Consider the following 21,659-nt stretch of genomic DNA (forward strand, 5'->3'; position numbering starts at 1 on the left):
GCTGATTCAGTTTTAACATCGTATGAATGATATAAATCACCAAGATGTGTCGGGCTTTTTGAAAGTGAAATTGCAACACCGTGGAATTATCGGCTTCTTTCGAAAAGTCAAACTAGAAAAGATTTAATAGAAGAATTCCACTAGAATGGATGTTCGGCCTTCACAATAAAAGCACAATTCTGACCCAGAGATCAGTTCCAGGTTGCTTTGTAAGCGGTGTTTTAATTTGAAAGTCATCGCCAGACGTAGCATCTCAGACTCGGACCACCTTGACGTCAGTCTTAGCGCGCAGGCATACCCTGCTCTCCGCGCTCTGCGCGTGTGTGAACCGGCTGTGTGTGTGTGAAGCGTGTGTGTAGCCAGTGTGTGTGTGTGTCTGTGTATGTGTGTGTAAACACAGCTCGGTGGGCTCACGTTAGGAGCGAGGGCCAGGGACTGACTGCAGCAGAGATTAGAGGCAGAACTGCGCTTCGTGACCGCTCAGATGCGGAGATGGCAGCCGAATCGACCCGGAGATTCACCAAGAACCTGCTGAAACCCGGGAGCGCGGCGGAGATACGGCAGACAGCGTGCAACGCAGTCAGACACTCCGCAGTGACGGTGAGTAGACCCGTGCGGATTGTAAAAAAATATGGTGGTAGTGAAAAACGCATCACCACCTGTCGGCACAAAGCCCCCTGCGCTCTGGGCTCTGAGGCTCTGAGGGTCTGTACACCTGAATCAGATGTGTGCCAGTCTCTGTCAGACACCCCGCACCGCTGCTATGTAGCAGAGCTGCCTTTGACATTCATGTTGCACGATCTTTCTTTGCAGTGGATGAGCACAAGCGGCACAGTGCAGCAATGCTGTTCAGCTTCTGCCTATTGATCCTGCAGTGGGAACAATTCAATACGTTTTAAATGGATGAACCTCGGCAGAGAATCAAGAATCGCTGCATTTAATTCCATCAGCTATCGGTAACACGCTTATTGGCTGCTAATGTGGCCATAAAGTCGTGGAGCCTATCATATTCCCCAGTGGGTTGGAGTTTATTTTAGTGTGGCCGGTTCGGTGAATGAATTGCAGTAAAAAAAAAACAGCGGCTGGGATGGTGCATGGCACAGGCAGCGGTTTACATCTGCACAGAGGTGCACAGAAACACAGCAGAAGATGGAGGAACAAGGGAAGAGGGCTATCAGTGCGATACTGGGCCTGATTTATGACTCATTATGTTATCAAGGTATTATAATATCATGAAATGTGAAAGATTCTCCAGTGGGTGTGTCGTGCTTTATAATGAGAGGCTCTGACTGACAGATAACACAGTGGGAGGAGGGGTAATACAGCCATATAGGCAAAAGGCTCACAAACACTCATAAATAAGGATTTGTATCTTCATGATGTCCTTTTGATTCATGTGGCCGTGGACAAATCCTCTACCTTTGCCCACACACACGCACGTTTGTGTGTGTGTCCATTCTGTAGGGATTAGCATAGAGAAAGGTCAGTCCACTCCAGTCTTTTTTCTGCTGCTACTCCACATCCTCTTCACTCTGGTGTTAGTGTGTCAGTGGGACACACACAGGCAGCACAGAGCGTGCAGTGAAAAGTGATTGGAATAAGTGTGGTGGGGGTGGGAAGGGGGGGGGCAGAGGAGAGGATTTAAACAATGGAAAAGACTTACAATAAATGAAACCTGGATTTGTTTTAGTGTTCTTGTCAGTGGAATATAAAGGCGTTCTGTGAGCAGCTGGATAGGCAGGTGATGATTGAAGTATTTCTGTGACCTGTCCTGTCTGATCATCATTTACAATATCACATTGACACAACCTGTCTGTCACCCTATATATGCATTGGTGTGGTGTGCAGCAGGACACCTGTTTTGGTTCTTTCCACTTGAAGAGAATGGAGCCATTGTGAATATTATTAATAACACCTGTTCGTTTCCTTGCCAGGACAAGTGAAAATACCATCTAGGAAAATTGCTTATTTATAAGTGGAACATGATGATGTTCAGGTTGATGTGTGTAACTAATGTGTATTTCTGCAGATACCAGCTCTATTGCACTGCGGTACTTAATGGTTTTTCATAAAGAGCCGTAATGATCATGAATGTTCTGGAAAGTGTTTATGAGATGAACCAAACTGACATATTAGCCTATCACAGTTATATCATTATCCAGTATATACAGCTGTACCTCTATTCTCAGCACTGTGCAGCACACTTATTAATATACCGAGAATGTGAACAGTACGTTTTTCACAGCTATGCAAAAATGTTGTTATTGCACTTAACCATTTGTTAAAAAAAAAGTTCGAGGTGTTATTTACTGAAATGGAAACTATGACTTACATTTCAATCAACACCTGCAGTGAGACTGAAACTGCCTGATAAGTCTAAATTTTTTTCAGTATCTTTAAAAAAATGTAAAGACTGAAAAATGCCATAAATGTTTACTTCTATGTGTGGATATGTGGTTCAGACTGTGTGATGAGATAAAGCATACATGTGCGTGTGTATTTGTGGACACCAGACGAGGTTAGGTTGGTGTGTAAATGTCAGCGCTGTATGGCTTTTGTTGGTGAAAGAAACCAGGTCAGCAGAATCAGGCCCTATGGCATAATGTTCGATGAAGCGCAGGCTTTGCTCTCTCTCACTGACCTCTGCTTTCCTTTCATAGTAGGCCGTTTATTTCATTCACTGATGTCTGACGTCCGTCCGTGCTGTCAGTGTTTCTTCTATGCTCGCTTCTCGGCCTTTTGGCTAAGAGTAGTATCTGTTCTTATCAGTTTAATATCTGATTCGTCCCCTACCCGGGGACCTTTTTTTTTAATATGGGCAGCAGTGGCTCAGTGGTGTAGCATAGTTGTTCAATAACCGGAAGGTTGGTGGTTCAATCCCAACTTCTCCCTAGTCACTGTTGTGTGTCTGCCTTAAACAATTTCCCCATTGTGCGACTAATAAAGGTTTCTTAATAATGCTGTGTATTTCTTACTGCTCTTCACGGCTCCTCAGGTTAGATCAGGTTCAGATCAGGTTCAGAAGGTTGTAGGAAAGTTTGCGTGTGTATGTAGCACACATGATACCTGGTACTGTGTTTTCCTCTGATGAGCTGCTCTGTGAAAGCAATCACTGCTCTCTGACTGCTTCAGTGTTTTTTCAGAGTGGTCAGCCCACCCATCGTCAAATATGCAGTGTGTGTGTGTGTTGTACACCATATAACAAACAAAAATGATCCAAACCGATTGACGTACATACGATTTAACATATCAGTTTCAATATTAAACTGTTTAGTATCTGTGCTGAGTGTTTATGATGCCTGAAGTGAGCAGCAGAGCAGTTGTGTAGACACAAGTGTCATTCTTGTTGTGACTCTGACTGTCTGCTGGGATGGACCACATGTCATACCATGCCTCTGGGATGCCAGCCACACTAACCACGCAGCCAGAGATGGGGGCCAACGTGCTGAACCCTGGCATCTCACTGCAGCTCGCACTCTATTTGCCCAGAGTAGCACACGGCAAACAAACACCCTCGCTCTTTAGGCCATATGCATGCTCATTGCCTTTTTGACATCCACATTTTGGTGTTATGTCACCATGATACTGACTTGCATTTTGGCAGATAGCATGTCACTTTTTGCCCTTGGCATGCTCAGTGCCCTTATGGTACTTGCAAGCTTCAAGCGTGGTCACACATTGGCTGTTGTTGGTGCCCAGTTGTAGTTTCAGGCTTTATTAGGCATTTTGTTACTAAGCAGCATCTGTTGTCCACTCTGTCCACCAGTCATTTTTTGAATATCTTCTTCTTCTTCATCATTATTATTAGTCAGATGAAATCAATACTTTACCTTCAGCTCTGTTTAATAGGCAGAGTGGATACATGGATACTTTTCATTGGTCAAAAAGTTCTAAGCCCTACAGACAGACATAAAGAGGGGGCCAGTTTATAGATCTAACAATAAATAAATACTATTTATCACTAAGATTATGACACTTTCACATTACATGAAGATGACAAAATGTTAAAACAATTCATCTTACATAACCCAAATGGTTGTATCATTGAGTATGTTGTTCACCCACACTATATCAGCTGCTTCTTCACTGCTAATAACAGTGTGACGGTTGTTATTCACACAAAAGACTTGTGAACTGTCTTGCAACCTATAGCTGACAGTGATATAAAATATATTTGTCTTACAGTTGATGGGCTTAAACATGTAAAACTTCCTTCTTTGGCCAATGTGTGGTTCACCATACTCATGTTCCTGTTCTCCTAAACTAATCACCAGAGACCTGCAGTGTGTGTGTTCTTTGGCTTGAATGCTAAAAACACTCACATTTGAAAGAAAGTCACGCTTTGGTGAAAGTTCAAGTGTTTTTCCTTCCTGTAATTTTACACCTTTTATACCAGACTCTGCCAAGCTGTAAATACTAAAAAATGAAGTAGTGAATGTCATTGACCCTCCTGCTTATGTCTCACTTCATCAAAGGTATCATTTCATTACCTCGGACACAAAACATTTTTGGCCTGTCTCGTCGCATTAGTGTAACTTTCACCACTTTGTCTTCGTTGGCTTTCATTTTTCTGGCTTCATCAGTCATGAAATGTATGTGCCTGTTTTTCTTTTTAAATGCTACTACCAGGCATTACTGTTGTGAGCTAAAATGTGTGTCGGTGGTAGGTGGTGGTGGTGGTGGTGGTGGTGGTGGTGGGGGGGGGGTGTATGTCAGTCTGACTCCACTCTCTCCTCATGACGCATCATGTTGACTGCCTGGGGTGCTTTGCGTGTGTGACAGCTGACCTGTCTATTTGTACAGCATACATGCCATGTATAGCCGTGTATGTCTGCCAACCAAGTTTTGCATGCACACATGTGGTTTTGTAACCACTCTAGATCTGTTTCTGGTATGACCACAGTTTGTTGTTCTAATTAGTTACTGGCAGCAGCTAATATGATGTCTCATGCCTGTTAGTCAAACTGATAATGCTGAAAATCTATAGTCCCAGAGGAAAGAAACCAGTTAGATTACCAGTAATTTCTTTTTTTTCCTTTTACTGCGTTGCTTCGGTTACCACGGTAACAGAGAAAGGTCAATTAGGATGGAATTCTAACAGGAAGCACTGCTATCACTCCCTGCATAATCTTCACTTATTCCATTTTCATATAACTTACATCACCTCACTCCTCTGTTCCCACGCTCTAATTTATCAAGAAATCTCATTAATTAATTACTGCTGCTGCTCACTACACATACATATATCTGTAACCGGCCTCCTCTGACGGCTTCTCGAACACCTACCCCATCTTTTATCACCTAACTTTCTTTCTCTCGATCTGAAGTTGCTGCTTGCACGATGACTCTGAGTCTGAACTCACACAGGCTTCTCCGTCACATGCTTTCTATTACTATTATTTGGAAAGGGGAAGGTAGGATGGGGACGGGAGTGGAATCAAGCCTTTAATTGGGTCAGACATCAGCAGTCTTTATCATTTTACAGAGCCAGACCGTGAAGAGGGGAAAGCCAAAGGGAATATGAGATAGGGTTGGTGAGAAGAGGAAGAGAAAATTTGTCATCCCTCCCAAAGGAGTCTGCACTGAGATTTTAGTGCAGATAGCTTGCTATAAACATTTTGTCCAAGTGTGCTTAATAATATGTTAGGTATATATTTTCTGTCGTATTATTGGCAGACTGTTCTCTTCAGGGCCTCTGTGGACATCAATGTAAGGTCTGTTGATCAAAGTTGGTTTCATTTAACAAAAAGTAGATTTATTCCCACAAAGTCTGACATCAAGCTGCTTTACCAATCAACCTGACATGTCTTTGTGTGACACAGTTGTTCTCTTATGTAAGCTCGAGTTTTTATGGAATCAGTTGTGGTTGTATAACCGTATAAATGAGAGTGTGGGAAAAGACATGGAGCTTACAGATGCAGACTTATACTGTATAGTGATGGATCATGTGTATCTGTGACTCCCTGTGACCTGCCTGTTTCCATGCAGCATAACTGATACTTGTGATGAACATCATGTGCACCATTCCACAGCAGAGGTTTGCATGTAAGATATATCTCTCTGTTTGTGTCAAACCAACTTGTGAAAACCTAACCTCATAGATTGAGTTTTTGCACACTCTGACTATGTGAAACAGGATGTCAGGCTCGCTCCATCCACGCTCTGCAACCCAAACCTGTGCGTTTAAATGTTTCTAGATGTTTGATCAGCAGATTGTACTGCCTTCTTTCAAACCTCACCCTCTTCTTTTGCATCTCCTAATTGCCTACACTCCCTCATTCCTTTCCAAAATCAGCTGGATTACATTCACTTTGCCCTTCAGTCCTCACTTCTTGTTATGTTGAGTGAATGCCTCTACAGTCTTCAGTGTATGAGTGTGTGTATATGTATACCATCAAGAGAATAGAGCAAGGGATTAGAGGAGATGAATAGCTCTTTGACATTTGTTATGACTGAGCTGTAGACGACTCAACCATGTTTGCCCGATAACAGTAGGAACGTGCACTGCCAGGCCTTGGTCAGTGTGTGTGTGTGTGTGTGTGGTTCCTGATATTCTCAATGACTCATTCAGAAAGGACGGAGAAATAAAAGCAAACACAGTGCAGAGAAAGAATCTGAGGCTGTCACTGTCACTGCTGACACTGTCTCCTGCTGAATTCCCCCACTGTTTGAACTCTGCACAGTGATCTCAGCAGTGCGTGCTGGGTGTGGGCATAGATTTTTTTTTGTGAGATACATGTAGTCTTGTTATAGTTGAATTGTGTTGGGGGGGGGCTCTGTTTAGTCTAGGTAGGCAAACTGGGTAGAGACAAAGTGTCTGTCTGTATGTCAGTGTTTGTGAGAGGTCACATGAGAGGAGGAGTGACAGAGAGCGGGAGAGGTCCCCGGGGCTCCATGCATTGTGTGAATGTACGTTTACAATAGGCTCTTTGGAGAGGCTTCACAGCCGGTGAACTGCTCCATTTAGACTTAGCTGACCAGGCTCTGCCTCACTGGAGCTTAACTTTTATCCCCTCTCTCTCCCTTTCTCTAAAGCTCTTCATCCAGCCCCACCATCCTGCCCTGTAACTTAACAGACAGCACCATCCACTCGTCCATCCAGACTCTTTTCACAGTACCCTCAGAGGAGGGTGGTGGTGGTGGTGGAGGGGTCCACTTTACATACTGGACTAAGAATAGTTCAGTGACTCTCTGTGAGTGAATTGCAGTGTTGTCTCTCTTTCTCTCTCTCGTTCTTGCTGCATTCCAGAGTAGGAGGTCTGAATATGCTGCTGCCACTGCTGCTCGACCCCCATGCCCTGCTGCCCTCGCCTTGTTATATCTACTCACACACAGTGTGTAACAGTAATATGTGATGTGGACTTTCCCTCATTAACTGTATTCACTGGCTAGATAGAATGAGAGTACAGGAGTGATCTAATGAAGCACACTGGTGAGATGTAAAGGAAGTGTGTCAGATGGTACCATTTATACAGGCTGCTCCTAATAGTCTGTCAGTTGTTAAACAGGACCGTATTTTTGTTATGTGCCCAAATTCTGCTAAAAGCTTTTTGTTCCTCTGCTTGTGTTACTGTTCCCTGTTAGCTTTGATCAACCCAGCCAGCCCACTGATAATCCCATTTTACCACTTGGCCCATGTGTCAGAAAGTAAAACAGACAAAGACAGGTTATTATTCCACAACGTTACACAAAGATAAATGGTTACAAAATCGTAGTCATGACGTGACTTCCACACATGTTTGGTTTCTACATTACTTCCTATAGATGCAGATAGAATTGCAAAGGTTAATGTGGCTTTCTTGTTAATTTGCAGAAATGGCATGCACAGAAATGACACACAGAGGTGTCACCTTGACATGTGTCCCACAGGAAACAAAACCTAGAGCCAGATTTCCCAATAACTGAAGGTACTGTGGTGAGGGCTGTCCCACCTCTGAATGGTGGTATAAGAGGGGCAGGGAATGATTGAATGAATTAGTATTTATCTTGTGTCTGTTTTGGATTTACAGACTTTCTGTGGGTCTCACTATCTTTTTTTGTGCCTATAATATCAGCCAAACAGCCAAAGGGTGATCTGCAAAAGATATTGGAAAAAAAGGATGAGGCGGGATTCTGTGGCCCTAAGGGGTGGGGGTGGGGGGTTATAAAGGTAAGGGAGGATCGTACATATGAAAATGCAGGAGGGAAAGTCTTCAGGACAGCTGCGTCCTCAGCCTAAACTGGGACCTCTGGGAGAAAGAGCAGTGCTGAGTGGGCGTCTGGTAGATTGTTAGCGCTGGTGTTGAGGTTATGCAGAGGTTACATGTAGGCTTTGTGTAGATGTCATAGTAGGCGTTATGACTGAATGATTTATTGCAATTTAAGCTTCCTTTTTTATTACAGTGAGGGTGCAGATTGGGGGTTGGCATAAAGATGTGAAAGATATGAAAGATTTTTTACTGATCAGCCTGGAACGAAGCTGATATTATTGTTCATAATGTCCAGTAGCTTATTACCGGAGTATCCTTTGTGCTGGTATGTGTTTCTGGCATGACCGCATAAAAGTAAATATTGGCTTGGGTCTGATTTAGGATGAATATGGCAGGTTCAGAGTAAGGACACATTTCTCAAACTAACGGAGGTACAGGAAACAGAAATCATTAGGGATAATTGCTCGAGGAATAGTTACGGTTTCCTAGTGTCAGTGGCCTGAGCTAGCACTGGAAGTAGGAATAAGAGTTTTTTCAGAGTTTGATTTGGCTGAGGTAAAGAAGTTTTATTGGTTGGAGACTCTCTTACCTGGACAGGAAACAGGAGAGGCCTAACAGCTGTGTAAATGGCTCAGATAAGATCGCAGAGACACGAAGGATACACGGCTGTGCAGAGAGGAGAACCCACTGGACTGGTATTTATTATGTTGCTGTACCACTGTTTCCAGTAATATAAAGTTATCATAAACAGATTAATATTGGCCGAATCTCTCCTCTCAGCAGTGAAGCAGCATTTTTCCTGCTTCTAATTAGCGTGCTTTCTTTTGAAATGAAAGAAACAGCTCATCTTGTTTTGTTGGCACCTTTAACCTTTCATGTGATATTAACTTTGTGTTTATCGCCACAAATAACCTACAATTTACGACAAACAGCAAATCACAAATGCTCTCATTTGCAGAAAGATGGGCATTGTCACAAATATGTATTACACAGGAAGCCGATGACCTCAGCCGTCTACGCTTGACTGCTGAGGCCTGAGATGGGACAGGACGGTGGGGGGAGGGAGGAGGGAACAGCAGGGAGACGTGGAGAGATGCCACGTGGGAGCGTGAATTAATGAGGTACCGGCTCTGTGACAGTAGCCAGTGTGTCTTTCTGCTGAGTTTACTGCATGGCTGCCTAATAATATTCTTTTTATTTTAAACTCAGAAGCCATACATTTATACGATGCCTGAATGTGTGAGTCAGTGAATTAATGTCAAAACAAAGCAGGCAGGTGGACAAGTACAGGCTATTTTCTATCTGTGAAATTCAAAGCAATGGCTCTGTTTGACACAGCACAAATACTAAACTACTAAAATGCTGATTGTAAAACAGTACCTTTCATTTACTGTACCTCTTTTATATGAATCAGTGAATTTTACGCATTTCACAGCTGACCTCTACATTAAGGAACATGTCCGCATCTAATTACTCTCCCACTGATCCCTCACCTTTAAAGGTCCTTCTGTGTCAGGCTCTTTTTAACATAATATTCTCTTTATGGTGTAGCTGTTCTGTTGAAATGCAGCAGATTCATGTGTTGTTTTTGTGAGAACAGTAAATAAAATTCGAGGTTCACTGATGTTAGACTGAATTTCGACAAGGAAGTGAGCCAAATAAGAATGAATGGAAAAATTTTTAACAATGCCCCCCTCTTTGCTCCTCACCAACTGCCCCTCTCCCAAAGTCTTCATCTCATCTCCCTTCACTTACTCCCCCTCCTCCCTCCTCTCCTCCCACATCCCCTCCTGCCTCAGGACTTAAGTTCTCAGTTAAAGACATTTTAATAGCTTCCTTTTCCAAACAAACTAGCTGCCAGAGGACCAGATAGTATCTCTGGCACAGAGCGCCTCCTGGAGGTCACTCATTAAAATACAGCAGAACCAATTGCATACAGAGGTGTGGAGGCATTTCCTTCATCACCCACACACAGGCTGCTGTGTTGAGTACTCGGCACTAGATGGCATTGGCAGTGTGCTGGTGTGGCTCTGAACTCTTCCTGTTAACCTCAGGGCCAGATCAGTCCTGTGAGAGACGTTACACATGTCTTCCTGCCTTCTGCACAACTTTATCCGCTGTATCACATTACTTATAGCAGGGTCACATGACTGCATGTACTCACGCACCTAACAACTACAAGGGATTCATATGTGAACATTGTTCTGCAGTTTTACCATTCTGGAAGAGGGAAATCCACTGCCTCAAAATAAGAATTAACCCCATGAGATAACAGCTGAATGACATAATACATTGAAACATTAGCATGAGATGGATCATGAAAAAACTCAGTTTAGACAAGTGTGTCTTCCTGTTTGTGTTGGAAATGGTGTGCTGTGGTGACGCATCTGCACGCTGAGGTTTTACTGAGAAGAGCACACGAGGAGGACTTTGAAGCAATATTAAGATCACTTGTGACATGAAGTCACTGCAAATACACAAGGGGGCATACGCCAGGCCGACCTGCAGGCCAGCAGCACATTGTTCCATTAACTATGTGCTGTGCACTTGCACCCTGTATTTTTCTCTGGCACTTTTTCCTCCTTATTTCATTGCAGTGAATAACCTTTCTGCATCTTATGCAGCACATCGCTGGAAAACACTGTATGTATCAGCATGCTGTGTGAGAATATGGGCAACAGAAGTGCAGCCAGAAAGAGGTTGACCCTGTGTCCCTTTTGTTGCACTGTGAGGTCCAAGGGGCATAGCCTAATTCTGCTGAGAGCCCAGAACCCTTGAGTGACAGCATCCTTCCTGTTGTGGTCACCATGGGAACGGGAGAGTGTTTTCCCAAGTAAACTCTGTGGAGCTCTGCACCACATCAAACACTGCTGCCATGAGTCAGCCTCCTGCTCTACAGGGAGCCTAACTATAGCAGAGCTAACTGCTTACAAGGCAGTGTGCAGCACTTTTAATGGACTGTGGTTTCCTACTTGGCCTAGTTGGCTTGAATTATTTGAAGTCAGTAAAATGGCTTGTGTTTGTCTTTTGCATATATAGTTAACCCACATGAATATGCAATAAACCTCCTGCAAATCGAGTGTACAAAACTGCTACTTTGTCGACTTAAGTATTGTTTAGCAGCTCTGCCGGGAACAGAGGGATTGCAGAGACTGAGGCTGTACAGCTGGAAAGCATTAAGTCCACAAATGATGGCAGCACACTGCCCTCTACACCCCGATGATGTCATCCTCTTACAGAGGTTCAGACACACACACACACAACTTAACCCCAGTCAACACAAAAGCAAAAAAGGTGTACATGAACTCAGGCATCTATTCAACACTTCATTTAGCAAAGCCATTTATTTCTTGCTAATAATTAGAAAAAAGATTTGTTGAATTGCACATTTTGTAATGAGAGCTGAATGACTCATATTCCTCTGCCAAAATGTAACTGTCAACAGTATGAATATGTCACAGAAACGCCACCTAGATTAATGTAATTGATAAGAGTAAAACTAAGAACTAACCTGAAATTGAATTTTCTGTTTGCATAACAATCTATTCATCTAACAGAACCACTTCTGTGTCTCTTTGTCAAAAGAAATTAGCCAATAATCTCTTCTTTTTCTAAAATTATTAAAAGGTCATCATTTTTTGTTGTTGTTGTGAGGATCTCTATATCTTCCAAGTGACTAACTTCTTTTCCTGCTCCTGAAACCACTTTCTGAAAAGCCAGTTCTTTCCAAGTTACGTTCATCTTTCTTTTTCTTTAAAAACAGAAACAGAAAGTGAAACAAGCAGAAAAAACATCATCGGTGAAAAACTCACCTCATCCTTGCGTGATGAATATTTACACCACCAGACCTACAATTTAATTGAATTATATATTTATTACATGTTTCTGTTTAGTGCTTTTTTTTTAAACTCTCAGTTTACCCGTTGTGGACACAAATTGTGTGAGATCAATTAACATGTCAATGGAAACACCTAGAGGAGAGAGTATGACATTTCAGCTGTGTGAGGGCAGGTGGACAGAATGAGACCACAGTCACATCAGTAACATGGGGACTTTGCTGGCAGCTAGAGGGCATGTTTGTGTGGGCATGTTAGCATGACAGGACCATTGTGGAGGCCTGGCATACAAACAAAGCCCATCTCTGTGGTTTCTGTGTGTAGTAGCTGCTGCTATAAGGCATGTTGGACTGAAGAGCCTTTAGTAAAAGGCGGTGGATTTGGACACTGGGAGGCGGCAAAGAGGGAGGCTCTCTCCTCTTTTGTACGGCACACTGGACATATGCACTGTCATCTCCCACTGAGTGGGGCACATTAATATTTGTACATTGTGTGGGAGAGGAATTGTAATTTGTATGTGTCCCCGGCTGTGTTTGTGTGTGTTGTGCTGTTTATATTTAGCTATGTAAATCATTATAATAATGAGCATTTATGTGGGAGGTGGGTGGGGCTTTCCAACGCTCTGACATAGACACTAATGACCTTAATCATGACCTAACAACATCACCATGGTTACCTCCTACTCTCTGCAGGGAACTAAGGCTCTGCAAACATTTGGACCTATATATTATGTGTGTCATGATTAAAGATCTGCTGACAGCCTTTAAAACAATTGCTACATACAGAATATGTCAAATGTTCTCTCATATAAACCATTGTGTGCATATTGAAACATTATTTATGTTATTTGTTTTGAAATAGCTTGTAATAATTTTCACTACATAATTATGAAGACAAAGGGATTCACAATAACAATACCTATAGTAATCTGGAACTTTATCTGTCAAATTTAAAATCATCTGTGTTGGACTCATTAGTTGACATCAATCCCCAGCTCTCTCTCTCTCTCAGTTCTTAGACACGGCCTAACAAATAAACAGTAGATGTGTCTGTTGGGGTTACCAAATGGGTTACCATTTCCTGTAAACTGATGTGTTTCCTACCTATATATTGTTGTATGAAAGTTGTCAGGTGCCAGAATTAACCAGCACCTAATGAACTAAAAATAAACTTTGTGTATTATCATGAGATCAATATTCAATGTTTTATAGAATTTTTAATTTCCTATGTTACGTCATATTTCTAATGCAATTTATTTTTATATTCAGTAACCAATATTTCAGATTAATACACACTACCACATTTATGTAGACATCTTATTAGCTTGATTTATTAGATCCCATCCCTTTATGCTAATGCCCATGCATGTGTAGATATGTATTCAGATTGGCTGTGGCAACATTTTCAAGTAAATAATCATTTTTCATGTCATTTCTGTGTCTAAGGTCAGTTTTCCTTCCTCTAATGATTGATTGACATGTTCGCACTTGTTCGATCTCTGCTCTGCAGATTCAGTTAGTAAAGGGCAAGGATAGTGCTGTTCTGTCCTCTAAAATCTATACTTTGGTCTGCATTTGGTTCAACAAGTACAACTGGCTGGCAGGGGAAACAAAGAGAATTTTATAATGAGAAGAGCTGTAAAACATATGAAACCATTTTGTTCTGAGAATGCATTATTTTTTTTAACATTTTTTTCAGCTCAGCCACACAGTGATGGAACATGGAAAATAAATGAAGACCAGATGTTGGGGGTGGGGGGGGGGCATGAGAAAAATTAGAGGGGTAAAAGTGATCATCGTTGGCACTCGGGGACATCAGCAGTGCTGTAATGGAATATTCTGCTTCATGAAACAAACGTTAGGGAGATTTTCATGTTAGCTCTACAAGTCCTAAAAAATCCAAATGCATGCTTCATCTGCAAAGCCGCCCACTCCCCACTTTCCATCCACTTTCCGTTCAATAGCCTCTCTCAGTGCTCCCCAATGCTTTTCCTGGAGCCTCACACTCTGCCAGCCTGTGCTTTGGAACACTGCAGAGGATTTACTGTAGCAAACACAAGCATAAACACACTATTTCTTTTTTTTAAAAAAAAGCATCAGTTTATTTAACTCAATCAGCCAGAATGTGGGACAGCATGTCTGCATTGTAGGTCCTCTCTGCCCTGCATGAACCGCAATAGCACAAACAGAGCCAGCAGAGCTCTGACTTGAAAGGACTGGTGTAATGGGAAGACAAATGGAGAGGGGAAGAGCAGCAGAATGAAATTCAGAAAAATTATGTAGGTTTGTGTGTGTGCGCGTGAGTCTAGCAGCTGGTTCTGGTCAGCTGACAGTTAATGCAGACTGTGATTTGTTGGATGTGCTGGGCTGGGCTGAACCATGTACAGCTGCAGTCAGCCTGTGCAGGAAGAGAGAGAGAGAGAGAGAGAGAGAGAGAGACATGCAAGGCTGCCAGTGTGTATGCTCAGCAACAGCAACATTAGGAGTTGGAGACTCGAGCAGAGCAGGTCAGTTAAGGCAGAATAAAGTGTAGCTGGAGGGGAAGTCATGGCAGGACAAAGAGGGTAGGATGGAGTGGTAGTTACTGCGTTGGGATTGGGCTTGAGCATAACACAGCACCCCTGGCTGGACCAGGGGCTGGACTCGACTGAACCGCTGAGCTCTGACAAACAAGGAACTTCAGGTCAGGTAAAGCCTATACTGCTGGACTAGAATCAGGCTGGACTGGGTGTCTGCAGCAGTGGATTATGGGTTGTTCGGCCAGTGTGGTCCTGCTCCTGCGCTCAGTGGGCGGGGCCGACTGCGGTCACATGTGTTCACGACAGGACCAGATGTCACTGGATGCTGCCACGCCCACCCTAGAGGGTTACACCACTACCACCTCACCTCTGACCATCATTGTAATGGTAACCAGCTGGACTCCCCTATAACTGTCAAATGCATGTGTGAGCAAGTTGTGGGGACTGCAGGATGTTGCTGTGTTCTCAGAGGCATCAGGTTTTGATTATAATTGTAATGAAAGAGGCATGTAAAAGGTTCATTTTGCTAGTTTGAGCCCTTATCCTTTCCTATGTTTTTGACCTTACTTGTGTAACCCTCCCCTCTCTCTCTCTCTCTCTGCTCTGTCTCCTTGCTGCTAAGGTTGATGTATGATCAGTGATCAGGGCCTGGTTGTTCCCCCCTCACAGCTGAGAGGCAGGAAGACGGAAATGGAAGGAGGAGAATAGAGGGGGATGGTGGGGTCAGACATGAGGAATCTAGTTTCTGTGGGAAAAATTCAGCTTTCTCTGCATATGGCCTACACAGAAGACGATAAAAATAGATATTTAAACAGAACCATTATTAAGACAGCGAAATCCATTTTAATGAATCAATCAATGAATGAGTATATGGAAGCAGATGAATGAATTATATCAAAGTACATGTGTGTTTCTGCTTACCGATGTTGCTTTTCGGTACAATACTGCACGTCAGCCATCTGTTTGGTATCTGAATCAGCTATGGCCTCAGCCAGGTTTTTTTTTTATCCTGGTTTCTGTAAGCCCAGTGGAAAAAATGTTAGACTTTTGGCAATGAGGGGATCTTTACAGTCGCCCCTTTCTTTCTTTCCCCCCATAAAGCCTGTCTCCTCTGGTGCCCGTTTTCTGGTCTCCATAATAAACAAGAGTCTTGATGCTGCACAGGTTAGCTTGCAGATTCTTGTACTGTAAGCACAAAAGCATCAGCAGGTCTTTTCAGGCCAGGTAGTGCTTGAAACTAGTGCACAAAGTCAAAAATATTCTGCAGAGATTATTCATGGTGTATAACTTTGCCAAAGCTTTAATCTCAGTTAAACCGTTTCAGCTGAAAGACAATAAAAGCAGCCATGTTAGGAGAAGGTTTAGTTTCTCAAGAAGTCAGTCACCTTATAAAAAGGCATTATAGGTTTCTGCAGCTCTTGAAGATTCAATGTCTGATTCACAAATATTACCAGGGCACATTTGCAAACATCTTTACATATAAGCAGCGGCTTTTGTTATTGATGATGGGTGTGATCAAAAAATGCATGAGAAAAGAGTAGGGGGCTGGATAGATATGGTGATGGATATCCACACTTATAGTCAAGAAGCTGGGGGCTGTGTCTTTCACTTTCTGTTTTAAGTCATGGAAAAGTTTGTGGTTTGGGTTAAACAGAAATTCACACATCTCAATGCAAAGGTCCCTTATGCTACGATTGTGACAAATCGTACCATCTCTGGGTGACTATAAGTGTCCCTATTCACTGGACTACATGGTGGTGGTGTGTCATCTTAAGATGGCCTTCCAGCAGTGTAGGGAAGAGATAATATGGCATCCTATTGTTCTACTGACTGTCAAAATTGTTCCTTGCTCCCCTGTATGAAGGTGCACTTCCTCCACACTGGTCACTCATACTGTGGCTGGAAATCCTCCCGTCTCTCCATGGCTTCTGCTTTTGATATTGAACTTGTTGAGTGGCTCATTGACAAGATGTGTGAATTTGAGAAATATTTCTAATTCACTGTGAAACCTGCAGCTTGGTCTTCACACAGCTGAATAGACAGGCGTACTGTGTGTTTTAGAATACAGTTAGAAAAATGTTATTACCGCCACTAACTCAGCACCTCGGATTGCCCCTAAACAAAAAGTGAATGTAGTTATTCATCGGAGGAGGGACTTCTCTTAGAAGTCCCCATTAATTCCAGTGTGTCTCTCTTATACCAGATCAGTTAATGATGTAAAGCAGATGGCTTCTGTCTGGATTCTGCTCTTCTCTGCTGTCTCAGCAGCTGTCTCTGTCCCTCTCTTACTCCCTATCAATCTCTCTTTCTCCACACTCCATCTTCTTTCTGTTTTTTTTGACACACTTCTTCACATCTTTCCCTAATAAATGCCCTTAACGTCCAGCCTGTGTACACGCAGTGTGCCAAGTGTTGGGACGTACAATATCTCTTTTGCTTTTTGTCTTAATTTTTGTCTTTCTCCTTCTGAAGAGCTCATCCTCCCTTCTATACAGGAAATCCACACTGTGAACTACCTCTGTCTGTGCCATACAATTGTAGTTTACCAACATCAACACCCACTCTACATCATCCCTGCTAAGAGAGAGAGAGAGAGAGAGAGCAGAGGGAGCAGCGTGTTAAAAGGGATGTTTAATAGGGTGAGAACAAGGGAAGCGGGGGAAGAGACTGTGAGAGAATCAAAGGAGAAAGAAATAAAGGAGTACGGTGCTGAGGATGTTTGATGAGAAGAGGAGGGGAAGAGAGGGAGGGATGGAGCCAGCTGAGGCAGCTGGCTGGTGTAGAACAGAGGAAGGATGGAGAGAGAGAGGAGGGCGGGTTCGATTGGTGCTGCAGACGTTAAATGGACTTGAAGGAGTGTGCTGCAGAGAGCGTCATTATGATGCACACATACAAAACATCAAAGACTTATTAAATTAGGAAAACACAGTAGACTCATGCTTCACTCAGAAGTGTCCTGTCCTGGTGTACACAGGGGCCATGTTGTCCTTTCTTAGATTGCATTACAGCTCTGCAGCAGATAGTGAAACAGAAAAACCTTTTAGACCTGAGACCTTTGCTTTCCACGTGTTTGCATCTGGCACATCATTTCCATTACATGTTGCACAATACATCACATGGCCTGACCAAAAGCCACTGCCATTGGTTTGGGTTTGCATAAATTACAGCCATATGTTTAAAAGTGGACCATTGCTTTTGTCCAATTCTACATTACCATGTTTATATAAAATGTCATATTTTATGAATGGTATCTCTGCATGCAGGCGGCTGAGGTTGAGTGTGCCCAAGCTTTCAAAAAAAAATTTCTCCCTCCCTTCAACACTTTGTGATGCTGACAGCATTGAAAATTTCTGTTTACAAAAAAGTTTGTGTTTCTTTCCAGAAGCTTTCATACATGAAAACTTCTGCCAGTATTATGGAGTGGATTTTCACTTGCTTATAATAATTGCTGCTCTCTGTTGCCATGAAATGAAACATGGAGACTACACAAAGGAAGTTTCTTGAATGGCCACTTGGCGAGTGTCTGCATATCCACACATATGCACCCATGCCACACCAATATACCTATGATACTCTTGTGTCAGATGATTAGCTCTAAAAATAAAGGTGTCATGAATGTAAACATAGTTCCACATGGCGTGACAAACTGCACATCCTGGACTGATATGTCAAACCCAGCTACAAAGTGTTCATGTGTGAACTGTATCTAATGAGTGAGCCAGGTTAAAAAGATTTGTCTCAAAAGTTGTTTCCTCCTGCAGGTCTCTGTTCTGCTGTGAGGCCTAGTCTGGGGAAGTAGGTGTAGTGTGTGTGTGTGTGTGTGTGTGTGTACAAATATAAATGTACAGTGTCATATAAGAACAAAGCACTAGAACAGGAAATGGATGGTTTGCATATGTGTTGGTATTGTAAGGTAATACATAAGATGCAAAAGAATAGAATATTCTGAAAGTTTGACTTTACATTATGATTGCATAACAGCCTTTTACTGTAAAAGGTTTTCATATTTGTACCTTTGTGTACAGTTATATTAAGGTATGTATGGTGTTGTATTAAGGTTACATTGTCTTGCGGAGATTCCTTAACCATTATTAGTAGTTTGAATGTATGACGTCTAGAAAGTTAAGACTTGGTCGGTGAATTTCTCATTTGCTGGGGATTTTCTGACTGTGTGTTTGTGTGTGTGTAGAACATCAAACATCAACTTCCTCTACATCCACGTGTTCAGACACAAACCGACTTAGTGTTAGTTCTGCTTCTGAAAGAGCACATGCCCGCAGAGTGCGTTCAGTATAGTTCAGTTTTGAAATTTAGTTTGGCTTTTAATTTCAGTGTTTTTTTTTGGGTGTAATTGTGTAATTCATCCACTTCATTCTGCTTGCAATGAGCTTCAGGAGCAAAATCACCTTCAGGAAGAAAATAAAAAGCAAACGAGTGCGATCGGATTTCAGCCGGCTGAGCATTGTATGTATTTGTATGTTTGTATGTCACACTCATGCCTCACTTTCTTTTAGTATTTAATAATCACATAACATTAACTATCAGTCAAACATCAGTTTATACAGTGTTTATGATGATAACCGTGTGCTGTATTTCCTCTTTGTTTTGAAGATTTATCACAGTGGTTGACAGGCTCTGACAGGAAGAGCCCAGATATAAGACAATATAGTAGAATTATTTATTATGTATGTATGAATGCTGTAGACCTCATAGAGCTTAAGATGTTATACATAACAGTAACTGGTAAATGTCATATCTCATGTGGGGAAAGCCAGAGGTTCCCCTGAAACAATAACTGATGTCACATAGGTCAGAGTAGTCACAATGTACGCAAAACCTACCGGCCTGCACGTTGACGCACTCTCTAAACTGATATGTTATTAACTAGCAGCAAGTTGTTTTGCATAATAATGTTTATTTGAGTAACAGATACATGATAAATTTGATCTGTAATCAATACCTTAATTTATTTATTTAGCCTTTATTTAACCAGGTTAGTCCTATTGAGATCAAATATCTCTTGTACAAGGGAGACCTGGCCAAGAGGGCAGCACCTTATTACATAAACTTAACTTAATGTAATAAGTACTTGTAATCATAGTTGGGATTGCAGTTTATTCCAGGCATTAGGTTGGTGCAAATAAAGTGTAAGTGTCCAGTATGGTTGGTAAGACCATGTCTGGGGTGGATATTTATCATAAGGCATGGATCAGCTTTTACATTGCTGCTTTCTTCTCCCTGTGCTCTCTTTTGGTTGTGAGCCAGGCGGCCTGTTCTGACTCTTAAGGTAGCTGTGGTGGCTAAAAGCCCCTTGTCTGCACTGTGCATGTGAACCAAACCAGAGATCATTACTTCCTCTGCCTTCCTGGCCACAGACTGCATGCTCCAGCTCTCGTGTTCCTGCCGTTTGCTGGTCTGTTGCTGAATGACAGTAGTAGTGTTGTCCTATATTGAACGCCCCTGTGACTCCCTGACAAGCTACATTATCCTTCATAGTACTTCAGTCCGTCATAGAGAAAGTAATTGATCGGTTTGTCTTTGTTGTTCTGGGTTGGTGGTTCATATTTTATGCATGTGAGTAGCCCGTGCAGTATATGGGGAAGACCAACTTTCACAAATAAAAGCTGGTCTGGTAAACAGTTTTCATATCTTTATAGACTGACATGTGTTGTTCAGCGGGGTGTGTCAAAGCTTCACTTCAGCTGTAGACCTACTTCCTCTACTGCTTTTTTAGATCCGAATGATGTCATGGTCAAAACACAGGAAATGATTGCTATTCTTAATTTTTCAAACGGTGAGAGTGTGTGTTGGTCATTGTACATTTCGTGCAAATAATTAATTCTATGAGTCCCATGTTTGTTATTTTCTGTCATTGTCTTTGTTAAACAGGACTCGTTCATAAATACTACACTGCCTCTACACTGCACCTTTGCCTGTTATAGAGATTTAAAATAAAAAACATTTTGGCTTAACACGTGTGAATTACATTGTTGACAGTGTTGCATACTTACACAAGATATTCAGCTACAATTGAATACTGATCAAATACATGTTTTTTAATTTGCAGCAAGAGAAGCCGAAGCTGATTGATCCACTTGACTATGAGGCTGTCATCTCCGAACTGGGGGATGAGTTGAAGGAAGACCCTCTGCGAGACCTGCTCCTGTTTCCTGACAATGATTTCTCGGTAAGTGCAAGTCTGTATGTGTGTGTGTGTGTTTAAAATCTGCATCCTGGTTCTCTAGGTCTGTGAAGTTTTAAGCCATTTTTTTGAAGGATTTGTAGAGATGACAGAAAATGAATCTCTTTTCACACAGACATGATGGTATAGTGCCTTTTTAATGCTTTCTGTGCACCTTCACAAAGTTACTGTCATACCTTTTTAGTGGGTGTCCTGTCATTAGAGGTGTGCCTTTGCATCGTCGTCTATTCTCGTCCCTGCTCACCATTTCACACATTTGTTGTTTTGCCCCTTTTAGCACATCCGCCGCCACCTTAGAGGCATAAGAACAATGCTGTATCATTGTACCTCTGTACATTTTACACAGTACAATGTAAGGGCAATAAAGGTGCAACAGAGCAGGCTGTGAGAAGGTGACTAGAAAGGGCAGATCATATGTCAATTTGTTTTATTGACAAATGACCTTCAAGTTTACCTTTAAGTTAAATAACATCCTTGCAGTTCACCAGGTCTGGTGGCCTATACAGCAGGAATAGTCCCACCTTATCCATTTATTCCAAAATTCAGAATAGATGTACTTATCACTGATGTCTCTCCCTGACATTTGACTTTTATTTGTTTGTGCCACCAGAGTGTCAGCTGTTAATTTGTCAGTGATCTACAGGAGTTTAAAATGCAATATTGGCCACCTTTTACTTTCACATTTATTTACACTAATGGTGCATGTTGAGCATTGAGCTTCTTTTCATTAAGGTCAATAATTTATTCTCTCTGGCTCCCTTGTTCATTAGTACCTTCATTACTGTGCTAATGCGTAGCTGCAATCACAGATCCCCTGCACATTAAAATGGTCTAATTGGCTGCTTATGGTAGAGAGATTCATTTGTTTGTGAGCCGCAGCTTTAATCCATGACTCTGCTGGTTCCCAGCTCTGT

The 21,659-nt window shown here is 42.2% G+C and overlaps 1 protein-coding gene and 1 pseudogene across 6 annotated transcripts in view; both read left to right on the plus strand.

The window, feature by feature from the left end:
• The first annotated feature begins 324 nt into the window (after positions 1 to 324).
• dock10 (dedicator of cytokinesis 10) overlaps positions 325 to 21,659 on the plus strand; it is a 47,751-nt gene continuing 26,416 nt past the window's right edge. For 2 of the 6 annotated variants that reach the window (XM_028420658.1, XM_028420663.1), the window contains exons 1-2: positions 14,508 to 14,930; positions 20,611 to 20,730. In XM_028420658.1, coding sequence (XP_028276459.1) covers positions 14,772 to 14,930; positions 20,611 to 20,730 — 279 coding nt within the window. In that variant the 5' untranslated portion in view covers positions 14,508 to 14,771. Of the gene's footprint in view, positions 601 to 14,502; positions 14,931 to 18,801; positions 19,008 to 20,610; positions 20,731 to 21,659 lie in introns of those variants that run through there. The other 4 variants (XM_028420661.1, XM_028420664.1, XM_028420659.1 and 1 more) reach the window with 4 other exon arrangements.
• Positions 2,724 to 2,899, plus strand: LOC114445558 (uncharacterized; annotated as a pseudogene).

The sequence above is a fragment of the Parambassis ranga genome, chromosome 13 (assembly GCF_900634625.1).
Source record: "Parambassis ranga chromosome 13, fParRan2.1, whole genome shotgun sequence".
NCBI lineage: Eukaryota > Metazoa > Chordata > Actinopteri > Ambassidae > Parambassis > Parambassis ranga.